Source organism: Convolutriloba macropyga, unplaced genomic scaffold (genome assembly GCF_964194025.1).
Source record: "Convolutriloba macropyga unplaced genomic scaffold, txConMacr16.3 SCAFFOLD_811, whole genome shotgun sequence".
In the NCBI taxonomy this organism is placed as follows: Eukaryota; Metazoa; Xenacoelomorpha; order Acoela; family Convolutidae; genus Convolutriloba; species Convolutriloba macropyga.
The window spans coordinates 1-22,496 of record NW_027450847.1 but is presented as its reverse complement, the minus strand read 5'-3'; the positions used below and the strand labels follow the sequence as shown (position 1 = coordinate 22,496).

The 22,496-nt window shown below is 35.6% G+C and overlaps 1 protein-coding gene across 1 annotated transcript in view; it reads left to right on the top strand.

Moving 5' to 3' along the window:
• The window catches only part of LOC142356203 (RNA-binding protein 39-like), a 31,124-nt gene extending 18,168 nt beyond the window's left edge, over positions 1-12,956 (top strand). Inside the window, exons 5-6 of the mRNA XM_075408155.1 lie at positions 11,723-11,815; positions 12,645-12,956. Coding sequence (XP_075264270.1) covers positions 11,723-11,815; positions 12,645-12,956 — 405 coding nt within the window. The remainder of the gene's footprint in view (positions 1-11,722; positions 11,816-12,644) is intronic.
• Positions 12,957-22,496: the final 9,540 nt, after the last annotated feature.

The following is a 22,496-nucleotide window of genomic DNA, read 5'->3' as shown; positions in this document are numbered from 1 at the left end:
TTTTTGTTATACCATTGTTGTTTTGCTATTTTTAACTCGCAGACGGTTTTCCAGCACTTTATCTATCTGATAAGTTTAGGAGTCGAGCTGATTTTTGCTGGGTTCTGGTCTTAATTTATTCAGTTTTATTATGTTCAAGTTTTTTGCCTTTTGATATTAATGTGTCAATGACTTTACAGGTATGTTATAAAACTGTGGCCGTATCTTTTTCAAAGATCGGTTCGTACTTTTCAATTTTTGAAGTTAGTAGTTAAGTTCGATTTGTGATTTTATTGGACGGTGAATAGTAATGAAAAACATGAAATAATGAATCTTAGGTTCTTAATTTTTTCTGAAACTTAGAGCAAGAAAACGGCTCCTTTTCTCATTGGCATTCTTCTGTGCTCGTCAGAACTCTAGATTCTGGTCTCCCTGTTATTCTTCACTGTTCTTTGGCAAGTGCTTTACACAAATTAATTCCTCGGTGTTTCAAATAGTTTTTTTTACATTTCTCGTTGATTAACGGCTGCGAAAGCAAGCTAATATTGGCCTTCACTTGAGTTTTTGTAAAATTCAAATAATTCTTGAATTTTGTACTCTAAGTAGCAAACGGAACAAGAGTGTTTTAGGGTGTAAACTTTGGTCGGAATTTTTTTCACGCGTTGAAATTATCTAGGCTACAGTCCTTTGAACCAAATTGCCCCACCTGTGTTCGAGAGCAATTTGACCGACATTGGTCGGTTTTTGTTTTAAGAAAATGTTTTTGCAGCATTTGGGAGAATTTTGGGATTTTATTATATCATTCTTAACTTTTGTTTTTGCTATACCATTGTTGTTTTGCTATTTTTAACTCTCAGACGGTTTTTCAGCGCTTAATCTATCTGATAAGTTTAGAAGTCGAGCTGATTTTTGCTAGGTTCTGGTCTTAATATGTTCAGTTTTATTATGTTCAAGTTTTTTGCCTTTTAATATTAATGTGTCATTGACTTTACAGGTATGTTATAAAACTGTGGCCGTATCTTTTCCAAAGATCGGTTCGTACTTTTCAATTTTTGAAGTTAGTAGTTAAGTTCGATTTGTGATTTTATTGGGACGGTGAATAGTAATGAAAAACGTGAAATAATGAATCTTAGGTTCTTAATTTTTTCTGAAACTTAGAGCAAGAAAACGGCTCCTTTTCTCATTGGCATTCTTCTGTGCTCGTCAGAACTCTAGATTCTGGTCTCCCTGTTATTCTTCACTGTTCTTTCGCAAGTGCTTTACACAAATTAATTCCTCGGTGTTTCAAATAGTTTTTTTTACATTTCTCGTTGATTAACGGCTGCGAAAGCAAGCTAATATTGGCCTTCACTTGAGTTTTTGTAAAATTCAAATAATTCTTGAATTTTGTACTCTAAGTAGCAAACGGAACAAGAGTGTTTTAGGGTGTAAACTTTGGTCGGAATTTTTTTCACGCGTTGAAATTATCTAGGCTACAGTCCTTTGAACCAAATTGCCCCACCTGTGTTCGAGAGCAATTTGACCGACATTGGTCGGTTTTTGTTTTAAGAAAATGTTTTTGCAGCATTTGGGAGAATTTTGGGATTTTATTATATCATTCTTAACTTTTGTTTTTGCTATACCATTGTTGTTTTGCTATTTTTAACTCTCAGACGGTTTTCCAGCGCTTAATCTATCTGATAAGTTTAGAAGTCGAGCTGATTTTTGCTAGGTTCTGGTCTTAATATGTTCAGTTTTATTATGTTCAAGTTTTTTGCATTTTAATATTAATGTGTCATTGACTTTACAGGTATGTTATAAAACTGTGGCCGTATCTTTTCCAAAGATCGGTTCGTACTTTTCAATTTTTGAAGTTAGTAGTTAAGTTCGATTTGTGATTTTATTGGGACGGTGAATAGTAATGAAAAACGTGAAATAGTGAATCTTAGGTTCTTAATTTTTTCTGAAACTTAGAGCAAGAAAACGGCTCCTTTTCTCATTGGCATTCTTCTGTGCTCGTCAGAACTCTAGATTCTGGTCTCCCTGTCATTCTTCACTGTTCTTTCGCAAGTGCTTTACACAAATTAATTCCTCGGTGTTTCAAATAGTTTTTTTTACATTTCTCGTTGATCAACGGCTGCGAAAGCAAGCTAATATTGGCCTTCACTTGAGTTTTTGTAAAATTCAAATAATTCTTGAATTTTGTACTCTAAGTAGCAAACGGAACAAGAGTGTTTTAGGGTGTAAACTTTGGTCGGAATTTTTTTCACGCGTTGAAATTATCTAGGCTACAGTCCTTTGAACCAAATTGCCCCACCTGTGTTCGAGAGCAATTTGACCGACATTGGTCGGTTTTTGTTTTAAGAAAATGTTTTTGCAGCATTTGGGAGAATTTTGGGATTTTATTATATCATTCTTAACTTTTGTTTTTGCTATACCATTGTTGTTTTGCTATTTTTAACTCTCAGACGGTTTTCCAGCGCTTAATCTATCTGATAAGTTTAGAAGTCGAGCTGATTTTTGCTAGGTTCTGGTCTTAATATGTTCAGTTTTATTATGTTCAAGTTTTTTGCCTTTTAATATTAATGTGTCATTGACTTTACAGGTATGTTATAAAACTGTGGCCGTATCTTTTCCAAAGATCGGTTCGTACTTTTCAATTTTTGAAGTTAGTAGTTAAGTTCGATTTGTGATTTTATTGGGACGGTGAATAGTAATGAAAAACGTGAAATAGTGAATCTTAGGTTCTTAATTTTTTCTGAAACTTAGAGCAAGAAAACGGCTCCTTTTCTCATTGGCATTCTTCTGTGCTCGTCAGAACTCTAGATTCTGGTCTCCCTGTCATTCTTCACTGTTCTTTCGCAAGTGCTTTACACAAATTAATTCCTCGGTGTTTCAAATAGTTTTTTTTACATTTCTCGTTGATTAACGGCTGCGAAAGCAAGCTAATATTGGCCTTCACTTGAGTTTTTGTAAAATTCAAATAATTCTTGAATTTTGTACTCTAAGTAGCAAACGGAACAAGAGTGTTTTAGGGTGTAAACTTTGGTCGGAATTTTTTTCACGCGTTGAAATTATCTAGGCTACAGTCCTTTGAACCAAATTGCCCCACCTGTGTTCGAGAGCAATTTGACCGACATTGGTCGGTTTTTGTTTTAAGAAAATGTTTTTGCAGCATTTGGGAGAATTTTGGGATTTTATTATATCATTCTTAACTTTTGTTTTTGCTATACCATTGTTGTTTTGCTATTTTTAACTCTCAGACGGTTTTCCAGCGCTTAATCTATCTGATAAGTTTAGAAGTCGAGCTGATTTTTGCTAGGTTCTGGTCTTAATATGTTCAGTTTTATTATGTTCAAGTTTTTTGCCTTTTAATATTAATGTGTCATTGACTTTACAGGTATGTTATAAAACTGTGGCCGTATCTTTTCCAAAGATCGGTTCGTACTTTTCAATTTTTGAAGTTAGTAGTTAAGTTCGATTTGTGATTTTATTGGGACGGTGAATAGTAATGAAAAACGTGAAATAATGAATCTTAGGTTCTTAATTTTTTCTGAAACTTAGAGCGAGAAAACGGCTCCTTTTCTCATTAGCATTCTTCTGTGCTCGTACAGAACTCTAGATTCTGGTCTCACTGTTTTTCTTTACTGTTCTTTCGCAAGTGCTTTACACAAATTAATTCCTCCGTATTTCAAATAGTTTTCTTTACATTTCTCTTTGATTAACAGCTGCGAAAGCAAGCTATTATTGGGCTGCTCTCGGGTTTTTTACAATTCAAAGAATTTGTGAATTTTGTAGCCGAAGTAGCAAAAGGAGCCAGTGTTTTAGGGCGTAAATTTTGGTCGGAATGTTTTGCACGCATTGAAATTATCTAATATACAGCCCCTTTGAACTAAATTGCCCCACCTGTTGTTCGAGAGCATTTCGACCGACATTGGTCTGTTTATGTTTTAAGAAATTGTTTTTGCATTATTTAGGAGAATTTTGGGATTTTATATCCTTGTTAACTTTTGATTTTATTTTACCATTGTTGTTTTGCTATTTTTAACTCTCAGACGGTTTTCCAGCATTTTATCTATCTAACAAATATAGGAGTCTAGCTGGTTTTTGCTAGGGCCTGGTCTTATCATGTTTACTTTTTTGTTTAATTTTTTTGCATTTTAATATTAGTTTGTAATTGACTTTACAGATAGGTTATAAAACTGTGGCGTTTTCTTTTCCTAAGATCGGTTCGTTCTTTTTAATTTTGAAGTTAGAAGTCATGTTCGAGTTTTGATTTTATTGGGTCGGTAAATAGTAATAAAAAGTGGAAACATGAGTTTTAGGTACGTAATTTTTCTGAAATTTAGAGCAAGAAAATGGCTTTTTTTCTCTTTGGCATTCTTCTGTTTTTCTTCACTGTTCTTTCACAATTGCTTTCCAAAAATTGTTTCCTCCATATTTCAAATAGTTTATTTTACTTTTCTTGATTATTAACAGCTGTGAAATCAAGCTGTTATTGGCCTTCTCTTGGATTTTTTACAACTCAAAAAATTTTCGAGTTTTTTAGCTGAAGTAGCAAAAGGAGCAAGAGTGTTTTAGGGCATAAATTTTTGTCAAACTGTCTGTGAAGTGAGAGTTTGTTCTTTGAACAGTTTTCGATGGTTAAGGTATTTTGTGATTTTTTGTATTAGGTCTGTTTTTGTAGTTCTTTTATCCTCCTGTAACGGCTCCGTCACCGACAGGCCCCTTTGGCACAGTAATGGGATATAAATGAGCCTATCTAACCGTTTAATGTCATATCTAACGTTTTAAATTTCCCTCAAACGAAGTTTATTAGTCATGCGGTCTTTTTTAATGCAGCTTTTGGCGCGGCCGATTTTGGGTCTGACCCCTTTGACTTTTCATTCTCAAAAAGGATGAACAAGTAACGCTCGGAGGGCACTAATTTCTCTCTAAGTATGCGATTGAGCGAAACTGTTTTTGGAGACATAAATTTATTGTGGAGGGCCCCAAACACACACACAACAGCCCTTCGTGTATTTTTTGTTGTCCTATCGTTCAGTCTCGTTAATAACAAGTTTCTGTGGCTTCATGATGAGGTTTAATTTTTTTGTGAATATTTGTGGTTCTTTTGTGAGGATTTTAACGACTTAGACATAATTTTTCCTCCAGAAACATTTCATTTTCGAAATTTTTCAGTGAGTTTTTGTTATATGCCTTTAAATAAAGAATCTTAATGCCTCCGCGAACACGTAACAATATCGGTTCAACCAGCGATGATCTAGTTGAAAAATTAATAGCATGCACGACTACGAACTGTCCTGTACATACAAAAGTTTTGGTGCCCGCTAATTTTGACTGCTCTCAACCTTTCACTTGCGGCTTTTGTTGTGCTTCTAATCAGTCGAAACATACAAAAGCGTACTCTGAAGCGGTTACGAATTCCTTGAAAAATGAGCAGCAGACTCGAGCAACATTGTTTGCTGAAATTCAGCAAGAGCAATCACGTAAAGATGCAAAAAGATTAAACTTAATCGTAAAAGGGATAAAGCCATCTGAGGATTGTGCTGGCTACGATTTTGTTGAAAAAATTGCAAATCAAATTGATGTATCTCTTGTGTCATCTGATGTTCAATATAAATGGATTGGAAAACCACAACGTGGTACAGGAAATCAGTTATTGCTTCTCAAGTTTAAAGAAATAATTAAACGAAATCAGTTTCTGCGTAAGTCAGTAGCATTGAGAGACTGTCAGATTTCGATTGTGTATATGTGTCACCAGACTTAACTAGAGCTGAGAGAGTGCAGCAGTACAATTTGCGATTGCAGAAACGTCAACTTGAAAGTCAAAATCCTGCGAACATATACAAAATTCGTCGTGGTCGTGTACAACAACAGAATTGACTACAGACAAAATGCTCCTCTCGAATTTCGATCCTTCTTCTTAACGTTCAGAGCATTCTATCGATTGAGAGAAGACTAAACTTTTGCCAGCTCTTAAGCTTAGTTTCACCCACTGTTGTCTGTCTGACAGAAACATGGCTTGACGATTCGGTCAGTGATAATGGAGTTTTCGCAGGTCACCCTTATACAGTCGTTCTGCGATCAGATCGAACGGCCGGTCATCATGGTGGACTCCTAGTAGCAATGAGTAACGCTTTCTTGGGTACTATTAGCTTAATTTATTATTCGAAGTGTGAGCAATTTTGTGTTCTTGTCTTAAGTAACAAGATTCTTACTCTCTGCATTATACTTGCATATTTTCCTCCTCGTGGATGGCTGGTTTATGTCAAACTTGGTGTTACAGAAGACAAATTGCGAAGTATTTTTGCCGACTTGGAGGCAAGCCTAAGCTGTGATCAACGCAAAGCTGTCCAGTGGATTCTACTTGGTGATTTTAACTGTCCCAAAGTACGTTAGGAGTCGATCTCGTCGCCTCTTTCTGACGAGAAAAGTTTTTAGAATTTTTATGCCACGATTTATTGCTTACACAAATTATTGATTTGCCTACTCATAAGCTTGGAAGTATTTGGATCTAATCTTTTGCTCTCACCCCGACAATTGGGACTACAATATTGTAGAGCGATTGTGCACAGATCATTATCCCTTTCTTTTAACAAATGTTGACTTAGATTACCAATATGCAAGTGGGCACGCTTATACGATCAGCTTTTAACGAGGCTGACTTTTCGCATCTAACACTCTCACGATCTTTCGCTCAGGAATGCCACAACTTGAATCCTGTTTTTCTATCAACGTTCTATCGTGAAGTATTTTGTGCTCTCAATCAAAGTCTTAACAGAAAACGGAAAAAGCGCTTCGAAGCTCCATTCTATTATTCGTCGCAGACAATGCATTGTTTAAATGAACTCAATACAGCTCGAAAACATCAGAAAAATACAGTTGAATGCCTCGAAAAGGAGCTAATGATTCTTATTGACATCGACAAGCAGGTCTTGTTGAACAGTGTACAGAAGTTTAATACAAATGAAGCGTTTGCTATTTTGAAAAGTTTAATTGTTCTACAAAAACGAGGTGTATTTTGAAGGCTCAGTGGAAGCAAATCTGTTCAACAAATTTTTTCAATCAGTTTTTCAACCGAAAACTGAAATACGATTAACTGACTTTGTGTGCGACAATGAGATCAAGTTATCTGATGTTCAGTTCAGCCTTGACGAAATTCAAAATAATCTTTCAAGGGTCCCTAGTAGCTCGACTCCTGCTTTTGATGGTATACCGCCGACTATTTTAAGTAAAGCGGCACATACATTAGCACCATTCGTCCATCTTGTTTTCACATATATTATTCATTCACAATTTTGGCCCGAGAATTAGAAATGTGCCTATGTAACCCCTATTCACAAAAAAGACCTCGAGCGGACGTTGAAAATTATCGGTCTATTTCAATACTCCCGAGGTTATCTTTAGCTCTAGAGAAAATTCTATTTCTGTTCATTTATCCAAAGATTAAAGATCGGCTGAATCCTAGACAACATGGATTTCGTGCAGAACATTCTACAGTTACGCAATTGCTCACATTTCTGCATGAGTTATATCTGAATTTTGACAGAAACGTTGAACAAGTTGTTGTTTATTTAGATTTCAGCAAAGCTTTTGATTCTGTGGACCACTCCACTCTGCTTTCGAAGATTATTCGTTTTGGTTTTGACGAAGATTTTGTGAACTTATTAATTCTTATTTATCATCTAGACGTCAATGTGTTAAATTAGATGGTGTTTTATCAGAGAGCCTCCCAGTTACTAGTGGTGTTCCTCAGGGAAGCGTGTTGGGACCGCTTTTCTTGTTAATTTTCATTGATGATATGATTGACGTACCCGAAGTATCAAATGTTTTCTGCTACGCTGACGACACGAAATTGCTCTGCCATGGCAACCTCTGCTTGAATAGTGCTCAAAATGATCTATGCTCGTTGCGGTTATGGGCTTATTGTAACTATTTGTCTTTTAATTCAGCTAAAAGCGGTTATTTTCATATTAGTAGAAGTGCATTGGATAATATACTTCTTGGTGATGTCGAGATTCCTTCGCTTGATAATATTACGGATCTGGGAATTGAGGTATCCAAAACGTTGAAATGGAGTCTTCATGTTCAAACAAAAATAGTAAAAGCTCGTCGATTGTTTAATTACTTGAAGCACAGTGTTCCGTTCAATCTCCCATCTGGAGTTAAATTCAATTTATTCAAGGCATGTGTTTTGTCGGTTCTACTATATGGATACCCTGCTTGGTTTCCTGAAATTTATGATCTACGGAAATTAGAACAGCTCAATATCCAAGGCCTGCGTTGGTGCTTTGGTTACAATGACTACGCCTCCCTGCTAAAATTATCCAACTCTCTGCCAATATGCTATCAACTCATCGAGCGTGATATACGCGTTTTTACGGCAATCTTAAACGAGAATTGCAAATCTTTCTGGTAGATTTTTCAAGTTGGACTCAAAGGTCTTAAACCTACGAACTTTTGATCGTGAACGTCTGGCACTCACACGAGCTAAGAAAAGATGTACAGAAAAATCGTTTTTTTTTCAGAGTTGAACGTATTATAAATGACGCCGCGGATTTTCTTAATGTCAGCATCAGTTTTTTCAGGGATACTTGCAAATCCAAAACCGCAACTCGAAATCTACTAAAGGCAATGAGAAATGATAAATATGATTTCGACTTATCTTGCACGTGGTACCTTAGGTGTAGTTGTAGTTTCTGTATAGCATGATTTTCTGTTCAATTAATGTTTTTGCTAGCTGTTACATAATTTATATCATTTTTTATCTTTGTTTTATCATTTGTATCATCATCCTTGTTTATACCCTCAGAAGGTAATTGAAGTCTTATACTACTACTACTACTAAAGAATAGTTTTAATGTTTCAAAATATGAAACCTTAACTACGTATTTTCATGACTCTGATGCCACTGATTTTGAAATTTTTGGTCATACGTGACTTCCCTCTCACTCTCAAAAATCACATCACTTTCAACTTGATTTTTGCTAACTTTAATAGAAGGTATTAAATTCAACTGAGGATATCTCACTCTAATTGAAAGTTTTTGAAATGTAATTAAAAGAACCAAAGAATATGCAGGTTTTTCTCACTGAATTAATGAGATTTCAGCAAATAGAAAAATAACTGAAATTTCTCATCTTTTTTCCCTTTCATTATTTTGGTGAGACTAAAGTTTCGAAGTTATCGCAGCCTTTTTCTGGCATTTTGCCAGCTAAGTTAATTATTTGGAATTATTTGAATTTTGATATAGATCTACCGGCTTTAATTTTATATTTCTCCAGGATTTCATTATAGCTTTCTCCAAATAAGCTATGATTCATTCAGGTTTTGATTTGATTTTTGTGTGCGATGTTGTACAATTTTATGTACATTTCTTACATTTGGTAGATTTAGGCAAAATATTGAAACTGATTTTTACTTATAAGAGTTCCTAAAATTTTTACTACTTTTTGCGTTTCCTCTTATATGCCCAGCCATTTCCCCGCTAGCTTTAAAGTTAGTTGTTTTTGTTAATTTAGCTGAAAATTAGTTGGTTTTTTAGGACAATATTACCAAGGATTTTTAATGGTTCAAGCAACTTCCGTGTTTTTAAGAAACTTTTATATTTTTTTTTGTGTTTGTTTAGTTCAAGATGCTAATAATTTTTTATGCTCTGATTTTTATTTACCTGCACTCGTTTACTCGTTTTTTTACCTACGCATATTCGATCTGAAAGACAAACTTCAAGAAACCCAAACTATTTTTGCAAATTTATAAAATTTTTATTTTGCTCTTATTCTTCTCTGTTCTTTTTTGTGAAGCAAGTTCTGAGTTACTATCTAGCTGTTCAGCTGTGCTTTTTTGTTTCTGATATTATCTATTGGTTTTCAGTAGTTTAAAACCAAAATTATCAACATTTTGTGTGCTAATTTTGATGTTTTTTCACTATTGTGAATTTTTTTGTTATTTGGCTTGTAATTGTCAATTATTCTGGTGGTCATGTCAGTTGTTTTGCATTCAATTCTTTGGAATTTTGTCGGGGCTTGTCCTGTTATGATTTTTACTTCATCAAAAAAATGTTATTTCTTTACCTTATTTTGCCGCTTTTTCGATATTTTTCGCGAAATAGTTTCTCTTCTGGGTTATTTTAGTTTTCTCTCGTTCTGCTTAAAGTTTAGTTAATCAGCAATTGCTCCGCAAAGAAGTCGAAAATGAACGGCGTCAGTATTGGAACATGATATCAAAATAGAAATAGGATAAACTCTTGGAGTGCAGGTTTAGATGCCAGCTACTTTTTCATATAAGTCCTATTTATCGTCTCTAATTCTTATTGGTATTAATACTAATCCCTGTATCCTCTCATATAAAAACCGGAGTGCGTAAAACTACGAAGCCCAATCAAAGTGAAATGCACTTAAAGATATTTTTGTGTAAATCATTTTTTATTGCTCTTGAATGAGAAGCAATTTTTGTAAACGTATGTTTTTTAATAGCCGCATAGCGATAGCTGGGGCTATTATTGGCCTTCTCTTGGTTTTTTTTATTTCGTCGTCATGATTTTTGTTACAACCATATGACGTCACAGCAGCTTTTTCTTCATTCGTTCATGCAATTTCAACTGAATTGCATATGTGACGTCATTTTTCGCTCTTAGTGGAGCGAGTTTTTTTGTTCATGAGCGTGAATAAATTTTTGGTCACACTTGACTTACCTCACTCTCAAAAATGACTTCAATTTCAAATTGACTTTTATTTACTTTATTTCAAAGAGATAAGGTCAAATGGGTGTGTGTCACTCTAAATGAAGGTTATTTGAGATCAGCTAATAGAGGCAGCAATAACTTTTACAGATTTTTAATCAAAATATAACAGATCAGCCTTAAATGAAAAGACGAATTATTTTGGTCTGTCTTTTTTACTGTTTTATTAGACTGCCGATCTACGAATCTATTGCGGCTATTTTCTGGCAATCTGCCAGCTATGTTTGTAGATTTTGTGCTTGGCCGTTTTTGCGCTTTTCTAGCATAATCTTTGATTTCTCAAGTGACTTTTTCACGCACCTCTTCTTGATTTTTGAGTGATTTCAATTGCTCTCACTTCGAAATAAAGTTTGTTGTTAAAAGAAAACCGATTGTTATAGAGGAGATGCCAAGGCTCGGATCTTTTCCGTTTGTGCCCCCCAGTACGTTATGCTTCCCCCAGTGACAGATCACGTGTCATTACATAGTAAATCATTATGTAAAAATATTGCACGTACGTCTGGGGGTTGCAAATAATATGCACCCACTAAGCTGGGGGGGCTTACAAACGGAAAAGTTCCCAAGGCTCTTATAGCCGAGCGGTTAATGCTTCTGTCGAGGTCACGGAATCCGACCCAGGAGGTGGGGGTTTGAACCTTACCTTTTTCTGATAATTTTGCACCCATAAAAAATTTCTAGGCTACAGACCCTAAATTAAATTGCCCCGATGGCCATTCGAGAGCAATTTTTCCGACGTTGCTCGGTTTGTGTTTCATATTTTCTTTCAATCCCAACTGGGGTTATGAGAATCATTGGCGACTATTTGCCGGCAAGCTGCCGTGTATTATTTTTTCAAGCCGGTCGAAATTTAAAATTAAGTTGAATCTCTGGCTTAGTGAAGCTAGAATCTAACCCCTGTTGTCTCTTGTACCAGGTCTTTCAGTCTTAATTGTTGTTCTGATTTCGTGACCGAACACGAGAATTGATCGAGATGTTTGATTTGAGTGCTTAATTTCTTGCTAATTACTAGTTCTGATTTAGGTTCAAGACGTGCGTCTCATTGGAGATAAACATGGTCGCAGATCGAAGGGGATCGCCTATGTGGAATTCCTGGAGATAGAATCAGTCCAAAAGGTATGAGCATGCATGCAACTAAGCAACAGATGGTAACATTTCTTCAATTTTTAAAACTCGGCAATCATAAATATTGCGAGACTTTAAGGAGTCGAGCAAAACTAGTGTCTGTAGCAATAAAGGCAAGCCTAGCTAACTAAAGAGATGTTAGTGGGGTGTGTTGTGTGGAAAGCTTGGGTAACAAGGAGTTGTTTGCTATTCTAGATTGGTGAGTCTATGAAGCGGAACGGGTTGTCATTCGACGAGAGTAGTCGCTTGCTTTTCCTCTCAGCGCCAGCAATCAAATCACACACGCAAAACAAACTCACTCCTAGAGAGAGAAATCTCTCGATTAAGACCATGTTTTAGGTTTTCTCTAACAAAGAGCTGGAGAGCTAACCGTCCTGAATTTTATTCTATGGCTCCTGGCTGGTAAGCTTATCAATAATACCAACAATGGATTGCAAAAATTGGTAAAGATCAAATAGCAGACATGATATAACTCTGATTGAGTGATATGGCGTAGCATTTAAATCATCATTTGACGAGAACTTAGTGTTATAAAATAACGAATTAAGACTGCCTAGATGCACACTGGAAGGGCACGCGTGGTCGATGGAGGAGCAAGAAGAAAAACAGCTTTCCGTTTTTGACTCTCCAATCATTATTTTCATTATTAATTCTATTTAGATTGCTCAGCAGGTCTACTTGTGGACATTAAGTAAATTTGGGGTGAAAATTCGTTTTCTATTGTTTTCAGGTGTTTGTGGACACGTCTTTTGGGAGCTAAATGGACATTGCTCCGTAGTTTGTTCCTTTTGCGTGGTTTAGTTAACTTTGAGTGCTTTAGGCGATCGCAATGACTGGCAAGAAAGTGCTGGGAGTGCCAATCATAGTCCAGCCAAGTCAAGCCGAGAAGAACAGAGTGGTGAACCAGAGCCAGACTTTTGTTGGCGGAACTGGGACCTCTGTCTTCGGTTCTATGTCAGGTCCAATGCGTCTCTTTGTGGGATCTCTCCATGAGAATATTACTGAGAGTATGCTGGAAAATCTGTTCAAGCCGTACGGTAATTTGGAGAAGATTGAACTGGTCAAAGATCACGAGAGCGGAACATCTAAAGGATACGCATTTGTCACGGTAGGCATAGAAACTGTTACGTAACCCGCTACTGCGTGAAAGGTCTAGCTGATATAAGTTTCATATATAATGGATAGTAAATATTTCATAACTATTGCCTACTCATAAATGTCTCCCATGGCCAATTGAACAGTGCATTCGATTTTGTATTGGTTTTATAACAATTTGATCAAACCTGTGTGTTTAATTGCTCTCGAATAAAGTTTGAAGCTATTATTGTAAACGTGTTGGTCTTTTTTTATAGCTGCGAAGCTGTAAGCTGAGCGTAGCTATACTGCGGTGCTCTTGGTTTTTTTACAATTCAAAGAATTTGAATTGTATTGGGGCGCTGTCTTTTTTTTTAAGATCTCTTCACACATTTTCATGATTTTTGAAGTCAAATTGGAGTAGTGATTTTGGTCACGCCGAAACAGGAAGTGGAGCGAAAAAGCGAGTGGTTTTGCGGCGTGAAATTTTTTCGCTCCAAATTTAAAGTAGAGTGCGAAAATGGTGTTTGAACAAAAATTCGCTTTCTCGCTAGTGGTTTTTTGTTCACATGCGGTAATTTGACTTTGATTTTTACTGTTTTTTTCGTTTTTTTTGGATCGGATTTTTTTGTAAATGGTTTTTCCAATCCATTCATAGTCCGTTCTAGGTCTAGTTTTCTGTTTAGTCAATGAAAATTCTTTTTATTGTACGTCAGGACTTGTCCTGCTATGTTTTTTGTTTTGTCGTCTGACGCTCTTTTTTCGTTTTACATTTGTTCACATCGCAAACCTGAAAAAGTCAAATTTTCTGAATGACTTCTTCCTCTCACTAACGGCGTTTGCGCGCGTGACGTCATTTCTAACTCGCTTTTGCGAAAGTTTTTAGGTTATTTGCGTGATTGATTTTGATCATACGTGACTGACCTCACTCAATAAAATGACTTTTGCACTTTAAAACTTAAGTTTAATTTGATTTTGTTTAAGGTCAAAGGAACTCCTACGTGCAGTAAAGGTCCCTAATAAGAGGCTTCTGTGGAATGAATGTTAACAAGCTTTATTAATTTATCGCTGAACGTTTTTTAGCCTAGTTTTTTGAGCGGCGTCGATTTTTTTTCGATTTAGATCTGTATCTGTTTCTATCTCTATTATATGGCGCGCAGGTCTATTCTTTCGCAGCTATTCCGGTAATCTGCCGGCTATGTTATGGAAAATTTTTGGCTATGATTTTTGATCACTTGGATTACAATTGTTTTTAATAGCCGCGAAGCGATAGCGGCTTTTTTGGAGACATCATGTTTTTTTTACAATTCAAAGATTTTGAATTGTATTGGGGCGCTGTCTTTTTTTATTACGACTCGAAGAGGAGTATTGGGGAAGTCCTTTTTTTAAAATCAATTTTATTGCAGTGAATTTTGAAGCGGGAAATGAAACACGTGAAAAAATAAAAAATTTGGAGTGATTTTGTTGCTGAACAAAATGAAGAGTGGAGCGAAAAGGGAGTGTTTTTTTGTTCATATCGCTGTTTTCTAGTGAGCGAGAAATTGAGGTGTGAAAGAGAATTCTGTAAGCGAGTGAACTTTTTTTTCACGTACAGCATTTTAAAGCGGTTTTTTCCATTTTTTTGGTTAAGAGGTTTGGTTATGATTTTCTTTAAATTTTAGGCTGGTGTTGTTAGTAGTTTGAAGGTTTCTGGAAAGTTATATGAATTTTATGCTAATTCGGAGGTTTTTCATGTATTTGCTGACTTTTGAGCTAATTTTTGCGATTTTACTTTTGTTTTGTTTTACTGCCTCAAATGGGTATTGGAATGACCGCTATTACTTGAGCAAGTTTTATTTAACAAGTAGTTGCCGTTTTGTGGATATGAAGCAATTTTTTGCTGAGAAATATGAGGAAAAATAGCGAAAATTGGAACTATTTTTCTTAATTTCTTGCAGTTTTTCGTTTTTTTTCTGTTCTTTAGATAAATTTCTTAGCCTTTTATGACTTGCCTATTGTTTTGCGATTATCTGGATACCCTATTGGCTGAAACGAACCTTTCTTTGGATTTTTGTGCTTTTGTAATATTGAAAACATTTTAATAGTTTTTATTTGTTTCCAGTTTTTTAATTATTTGTTAGTAAGAGCTTTTTTTCATGATTTGGCATCAAGTATTTTTAAAACTTCTCATAAGTAGGTACTAGTTGTGTTGATGAAGTAATTTTGACAGATATAATTATTTCGGGCTTTCGATTGATGACAAATTTTGATCAGATTTTTTATAATATTTTAGATTTGATTTTTTTGTTTTATGGTTTTGTTTCGATACAATCCTAAATTAGTGGAGGCACGTATTGTCTGATGAGTAGTTGAATGGCATTTAAGTGGATTTCCACTTCAAGTCGTTTCCGGAATTCTTTTGGCTAGGTTTTAAAGATCTGTTCACATATTTTCATGATTTTTGAAGTCAAATTGGAGTAGTGATTTTGGTCACGCCGAAACAGGAAGTGGAGCGAAAAAGCGAGTGGTTTTGCGGCGTAAAATTTTTGGCTTATATTTTAGAGCAGAGTGAGAAAACGGTGTTTGAACAAAAAATTTGCTTTCTGGCTAGTAGTTTGTTGACATGCGGCAATTTCACTTTGATTTTCTGTTTTTTCGATTTTTTGGATCGGATTTTTTTCGAAATGGTTTCCCCAATCCATTTATAGTCCGTTCTAGGTCTAGTTTTCTGTTTAGTCAATGAAAATTCTTTGAATTGTGCTTCAGGACTTGTCCTGCTATGTATTTTTATTCGTCGTGTCCATTGATGATTCTTGCGACCTGACTCCTTAGAATTGATTTTTTCGATTTCAGTGATTTCTACTGCTTTGCAGTTAAATTTTGTGCGCGTGACGTCGTTTTTAAATTTCATGAACATTTACTAGTTAAAGGTCAATGAAGTGCATCTAAGTAGTGTCAAACGTATATGCCCCCTCTTGAGTTTTTTAATTGCTCTCAAACGAAATTGTAGCAATTATATTAGTCCTGTCGGTATTTTTTTAATGCAATTTTTCGCTTGACCGATTTTTCGTCTGATGCTTTTGAGTTTTTGTCCTCAAAAACGGGATAAACAGGAAGCGCCCAGCGGGCATTAAGTGCTCTTAGAGCCTTTCAGCTCTGTTTCCGCTCAAACTGTTTTACCGACTTATAAATTCGGTGTAAAGGACTGTTCTTAGAGGTTGAAGATCCCTCCTGTTGACAACCCCCCCCCACTATTGCCCCACCCCCTGCGCTGTTACCCCCGCGCCTACCGCACTGTTGCCCCACCCCTACCACCTTTGTGCCCCCTGTTTCTAGCTACTGACGAACAACCGCTCGCTAAAAACACGCAAATTTATACTATTTTGCACTATTTTTATCCAGCTTTTTGAAAATTTTTATTAGCCCTAGGTGTCAAGGAACCTCCTCTAGGTTTTAATAGTAGGCTACTGCTTAAATTCTAGTTGTAATGGATTGATGTCAACATTTTAACATCACGATTTTAAGCATTTTTTTGACGAAACGTTCAATTTTTAGCACGTTTTTTCTACTTTTGTTTTTCCCTATTCAGGTCTTTCCAAACCAATGTGCCAAAAAACCTAAGAGATTTGATAATGAGTTGCTGGCAATTTTTTATTGGCCATGGAGTAGTTTTTAACTTTTTAATGTCACAAATTATAGCAATTCTTTGATAAAATTTGCTTTTTTTAATTGCTCTCAAACGAAGTTTGTAGCAGTTATATTAGTCCTGTCGGTCTTTTTTTGTGCAATTTTTCGCTTGACCGATTTTTCGTCTGACGCTTTTGACTTTTTGTCCTCAAAAACGGTATAAACAGGTAGCGCCCAGCGGGCAGTAAGTGCTCTTAGAGCCTGTCAGCTCTGTTTCAGCTCAAACTGTCTTGGAGACTTATACTTATGGTGTGAGGGGCGGTTCTTAGAGGTTGACACCCCCATTGTTGACCCCCCATTGCCCCCACCGCGCTGTTGCCCCCCACCCTGGTGTTGCCCCCCTCAATCAGCCCCGGGTGCACCTCCTCCCGCTCCCGCGGCTGGCTAGTGACGAACAACCGCTTGCTAAAGATGCAAATTTATACTATTTTTCATTTTTTTCAAGCTTTTTGAAAATTTTTGACATTTTTTTATTTTTATCAGCCCTAGGTGTCAATGAACCTCCTCTGGTTTTCAAAATAGGTTACTGCGTAGTTTCTAGTGGTAATGTACTGGTTGCGACATTTGACCATCACCAATTTTAGCATTTTTTTTTTGACAAAACGTGCATTTTTTTTTCAAATTGTTTGACATTTTTTCCTTATTCAGGTGTTTCCAGACCCAGGGGCCAGAAAACATCCTATGGGTTTTGATAATAAGTTACTGACATATTTTTAATGGTAATGGAATAGTTTTTCAGCTTTTTAATGACACAAATGGCTGAAAAGAACCTTTCGTTGGATTTATGTGCTTTTGTAATATTTAAAAAATTTTAATAGTTTTTATTTGTTTCCAGTTTTTAGTTATTTGTTTGTAAGAGCTTATTTTTTCATGATTTGGCAGCAAGTATTTTTAAAACTTCTCATAAGTAGGTACTAGTTGTGTTGATGAAGTAATTTTGACAGATATAATTATTTCGGGCTTTCGATTGATGACAAATTTTGATCAGATTTGTTACAATATTTTAGATTTGATTTTTTTTGTTTTATGGTTTTATTTCAAGACAATCCTAAGTTAGTGGAGGCACGTATTGTCTGATGAGTAGTTGAATGGCATTTAAGTGGATTTCCACTTCGAGTCGTTTCCGGAATTCTTTCGGCTATGTTTTAAAGATCTGTTCACACATTTTCATAATTTTTGAAGTCAAATTGGAGTAGTGATTTTGGTCACGCCGAAACAGGAAGTGGAGCGAAAAAGCGAGTGGTTTTGCGGCGTAAAATTTTTGGCTTAAATTTTAAAGCAGAGTGAGAAAACGGTGTTTGAACAAAAAATTCGCTTTCTCGTTAGTAGTTTGTTCACATGCGGCAATTTCACTTTGATTTTCTGTTTTTTCGATTTTTTGGATCGGATATTTTTCTAAATGATTTTCCCAATCCATTTATAGTCCGTTCTAGGTCTAGTTTTCTGTTTAGTCAATTAAAATTCTTTGAATTGTGCGTCAGGACTTGTCCTGCTATGTTTTTTTATTCGTCGTGTCCATTGATGATTCTTGCGACCTGACTCCTTAGAATTGACTTTTTCGATTTCAGTGATTTCTACTGCTTTGCAGTTAAATTTTTTGTGCGTGACGTCATTTGTTCTGCTTTCAGGTCAATTGCGTGATTTACGTCACTCAAAAAATGACTTCTGAACTCGCTTAATGAAATTTAAATTTCATGAACATGTACTAGTTAAAGGTCAATGGATTGCATCTAAGTAGTGTCAAGTTGCTCTCAAACGAAATTGTAGCAATTATATTAGTCCCGTCCGTATTTTTTTAATGCGATTTTTCGCTTGACCGATTTTTCGTCTGATGCTTTTGAGTTTTTGTCCTCAAAAACGGGATAAACAGGAAACGCGCAGCGGGCATTAAGTGCTCTTAGAGCCTTTCAGCCCATTGCCTCCCACCGCGCTGTTGCCCCCCATCCTGGTGTTGCCCCCCCTCAATCAGCTCCGGTTGCACCCCCCCCCCCCCCCCCCCCCCCGCTCCCGTGGCTGGCTAGTGACGAACAACCGCTTGCTAAAGACACAAATTTATACTATTTTGCATTTTTTCAAGCTTTTTGAAAACTTTTGACATTTTTTTATCAGCCCTAGGTGTCAAGGAACCTCCGCTGGTTTTCAAAATAGGTTACTGCGTAGTTTCTAGTGGTAATGTAATGGTTGCGAAATTTTACCATCACCAATTTTAGCATTTTTTTGACAAAACGTGCATTTTTTTTCAAATTGTTTGACATTTTTTCCTTATTCAGGTCTTTCCAGACCCAGGGGCCAGAAAACATCCTATGGGGTTTGATAATAAGTTACTAACATATTTTTAATGGTAATGGAGTAGTTCAACTTTTTAATGTCACAAATTTTAGCAAGTTTTTGATAAAACTTGCTTTTTTTCAATTTTTTTTTAAATTTTTTGTCGTTTGTGATTTTTTCAGTTTTAAGAGCCAAGAAACCCCCTCTAGGGCTTGAAAATAGGTTTCTGAATAATTTTTAGATTAAATGGAATGTCGTGCAATATTTTATCATCACGAATTTTAGCATATTTTTGATATTTTTTGCACTTTTTCCCTATTTTTACATTATAGTCATTATTCAGAATTTTTGAGCCTCAAGGGTCAAAAAAGCCTCCGTTAGGTTTTGATGATAAGTAATTGGGAATTTTTTAGTGGTCATATGTTAATTTTCAAATTTTTAATATCAAATTTAGCAATTTCTTTTTAAAACTTGCAATTTTTTTGAAGTTTTTTTTGAAATTTTTTGTAATTTTTATAGGTTTCTCTAGCCTCAAGGGCCACCGAATTTCCTCTAGGGTTTGATAATATGTTAACTGTATTGTTTATAGATGCAATGGAATGTTCTTCAAGATTTTAATATCACGAATTAAACCAATTTTTTCTTGTTTTTGAATTTTTTCCTGCAACAGAGGCCCTGGGACCTCCTCCAAGGTTTGATAATAAGCTGCTGCCTTGTTTCTAGAGTTAATGGGATCGTGATGAACATTTTTTAAGACTCCTGTTTTAGTCATATTTAAAAACTTTAAAACTTTTAGTTTTGGAGTAATAAAATTTAAACTTTTCAAATTTTTGGAAAATTTTTAAGTTCCAAGCGCATGGATCTTTATGAGCCTGTAAAACTATTTCAGGCTTGAAACAGGGATACTGGATAGTCTCTTGAGACACTGAAACGGTTCTTAAGATATTAATGTCTTGAATTTTAGAAAGATTTTTAAAATTTGCAATTTCCAAATTCTTTCAATATTTTTGTCCTTTTCTGAGTTTAACGTTTATTACTGGCCAACGAAACTTTTCAAGTCTCGGAGATGACTTAGTTGACAGAACTTTTGAGACAAAAAATGGTTTTGATTTTTTTCATTGCGGAGTTCAAAACTTTTTTATTTTGCCTTTTCCAGTTTTTTTTATTTGTTTATTAACAAGGTTAGAAAACTAGAAGTTGCAGTGTCGAATCCAATCATGGAAGATATTCCTGTCTCCTTCTCTCTCTTTCGGTTGGGGTTCCTTTCCTTCTCTCTCTTGTTCACGTTTTATTTTTTTCTCTCTCTCTCTCTCTCTTTGATTCCGCACTTCAGCTGCTGTTATGTGGCGTAATTTCACCATCTCTGATCCTCATTATCAATGAGTTATAGTTGAAATGTTTTTTATCATAAATCTTTTAACAGGCACTTTTAGAAAACTATTGTTAATTGCTCTCAAAAGCTCTTTGGCCAATTTTTCGTCGGACTCATTTGACTTCCGTATTCAGAAACGGGATAAAGAGGTAGCGCCCTGAGGACACTAAACCGTGGCTAGCTGTTGACGAAGCCAACCGCTCGCCGGTCGTTTGAGAGCAATTCGCCCGACGTTAGTCGGTTATATTTCAATTTTGAGAATTTGTCGTTTTTTAAGGTTTTTCAACCTCATGAGCCAAAGAACATACTCTAGGGTTTGAAAATAGGTTACTATATAATTTCTGGATGTAATGGAATGTCTTGCAGGATTTTAACATCACGAATTTTATCCTTTTTTGTGACAATTTTTTGCCATTTTTTTAAAATTTTTCAGTCGCTATTCAGGTCTTTTGAGCCTCAAGGGTCAGAAAACCTTCGTTAGGGTTTGATAATAAGTTACTGAAAATTTTTTGTTTGTCATGGACTTGTTTTGAACTTTTTATTATCACAAGTTATAGCAATTTTTTTAAAGAACTTTTTTTTAATTTTTTGACGTTTTTTGTCATTTTTTAGGTTTCCCTGGCCTCAAGAGCTACGGAACTTCCTCTCGGTTTTAATAGTCTGTTACTGCATAGTTAATGGATGTAATGGAATGTTTTTCAAGATTTTAATTTCAGGAATTTGAGCACTTTTTTAAAATATTCGCCATTTTTTTTGTTTTTTTGATTTTTTTTCCGGGCACCAAGGGCCCTGGGACCTCCTCCGAGGTTTGATAATAAGCTGCTGCAAAGTTTCTCCAGTTAATGGAATGGTGATCAATATTTGTTATGACTCCAGTTTTACTAATTTTAAGGACAAAATTTAAACTTTTTTTCAAATTTTTGAAATTTTTATCTTGTTCGAAGTGTATGGATCTTTATGAGCCAGTGAAACTGTTTCAGTTTTTAAAACAGAAAAACCTGATAGTCTCCTAAGATAATGAAATGGTTCTTAAGATTTAATATCTTGAATTTTAGCAAGATTTTGTTAAAATTTGCAATTGTTTCAAAATTTCAATATTTTTTGGCCTTCTCTGAGTTTAGCGCCATTTCTGACCGACGAAACTTTTTATGTCTTGGAGATGGGTTACTTGACAGAAATTTCGAGATAAAAATGTTTTTGAACTTTTTACTGTGAAGTTGAAAACTTTTGTTTTTAATTTTGCCTTTTTCAGTTTTTTTCTATATTTATTTTTCTATTTTTTTCTATATTTATTTACTAACACGGCTAAAAAACTAAAAGGTTGCAGAGTTGAATCCCATGCAGAGTCTCCTTTATGAAATTTTTCAGTTGGCTGGTTTTTGATGTGACCCATTTGACTTTCGTCTTCAGAAACGAGATAAAGAGGTAGCGCCCAGATTCTGTAAATTTCTCGTACAGTCGTTCAGCCCACTAGTATGCGATTAACAGAAACAGTTTTGGAGACTTAAACTTATGGTGTGAAGGACTGTTCTTCGAAATTCATACCACACCCCCACCCACACACTGCCCCTCATCAGTCCCCCAATCCACTTTTGCTCCCCCGCTGTGGTGCACCCCTGCTGCGCTCACCTTACTCCCCTGCAATTTATCTAAAGCTAGCCTCACTAAACCGTGGCTAGCGACTTACGAAGCCAACCGCTCGCAAGTCATTTGAGAGCAATTCGCCCGACGTTAGTCGGTTGTGTTTATAGCTGCAAAGCTGTAAGCTGAGCGGAGCTATATTGCGGTGTTCTTTGTTTCTGTTGCTTCGTCGTCTGATTTTTGAATTTAAGAATTTGAATTGTATTGGGGCGCTGTCCTTTTTTTTAAGATCTGTTCACACATTTTCATGATTTTTGAAGTCAAATTGGAGTAGCGATTTTGGTCACGCCAAAACGGGAAAAAGCGAGTAGTTTCGAGGCATGAATTTTTTTGCTCTAATTTTAAAGTAGAGTGAGAAAACTGTGTTTGAACAAAATTTCGGTTTCACGGAAATGGTTTTTTGTTCACGCGCGGCAATTTTACTCTGATTTTTACTGTTTTTTCAATTTTTTGGATCGGATATTTTTCTAAATGGTTTTCCCAATCCATTTATAGTCCGTTCTAGGTCTAGTTTTCTGTTTAGTCAAATAAAATTCTTTGAATTGTGCGTCAGGACTTGTCCTGCTATGTTTTTTTATTCGCCGTGTCCATTGATGATTCTTGCGACCTGACTCCTTAGAATTGACTTTTCGATTTCAGTGATTTCTACTG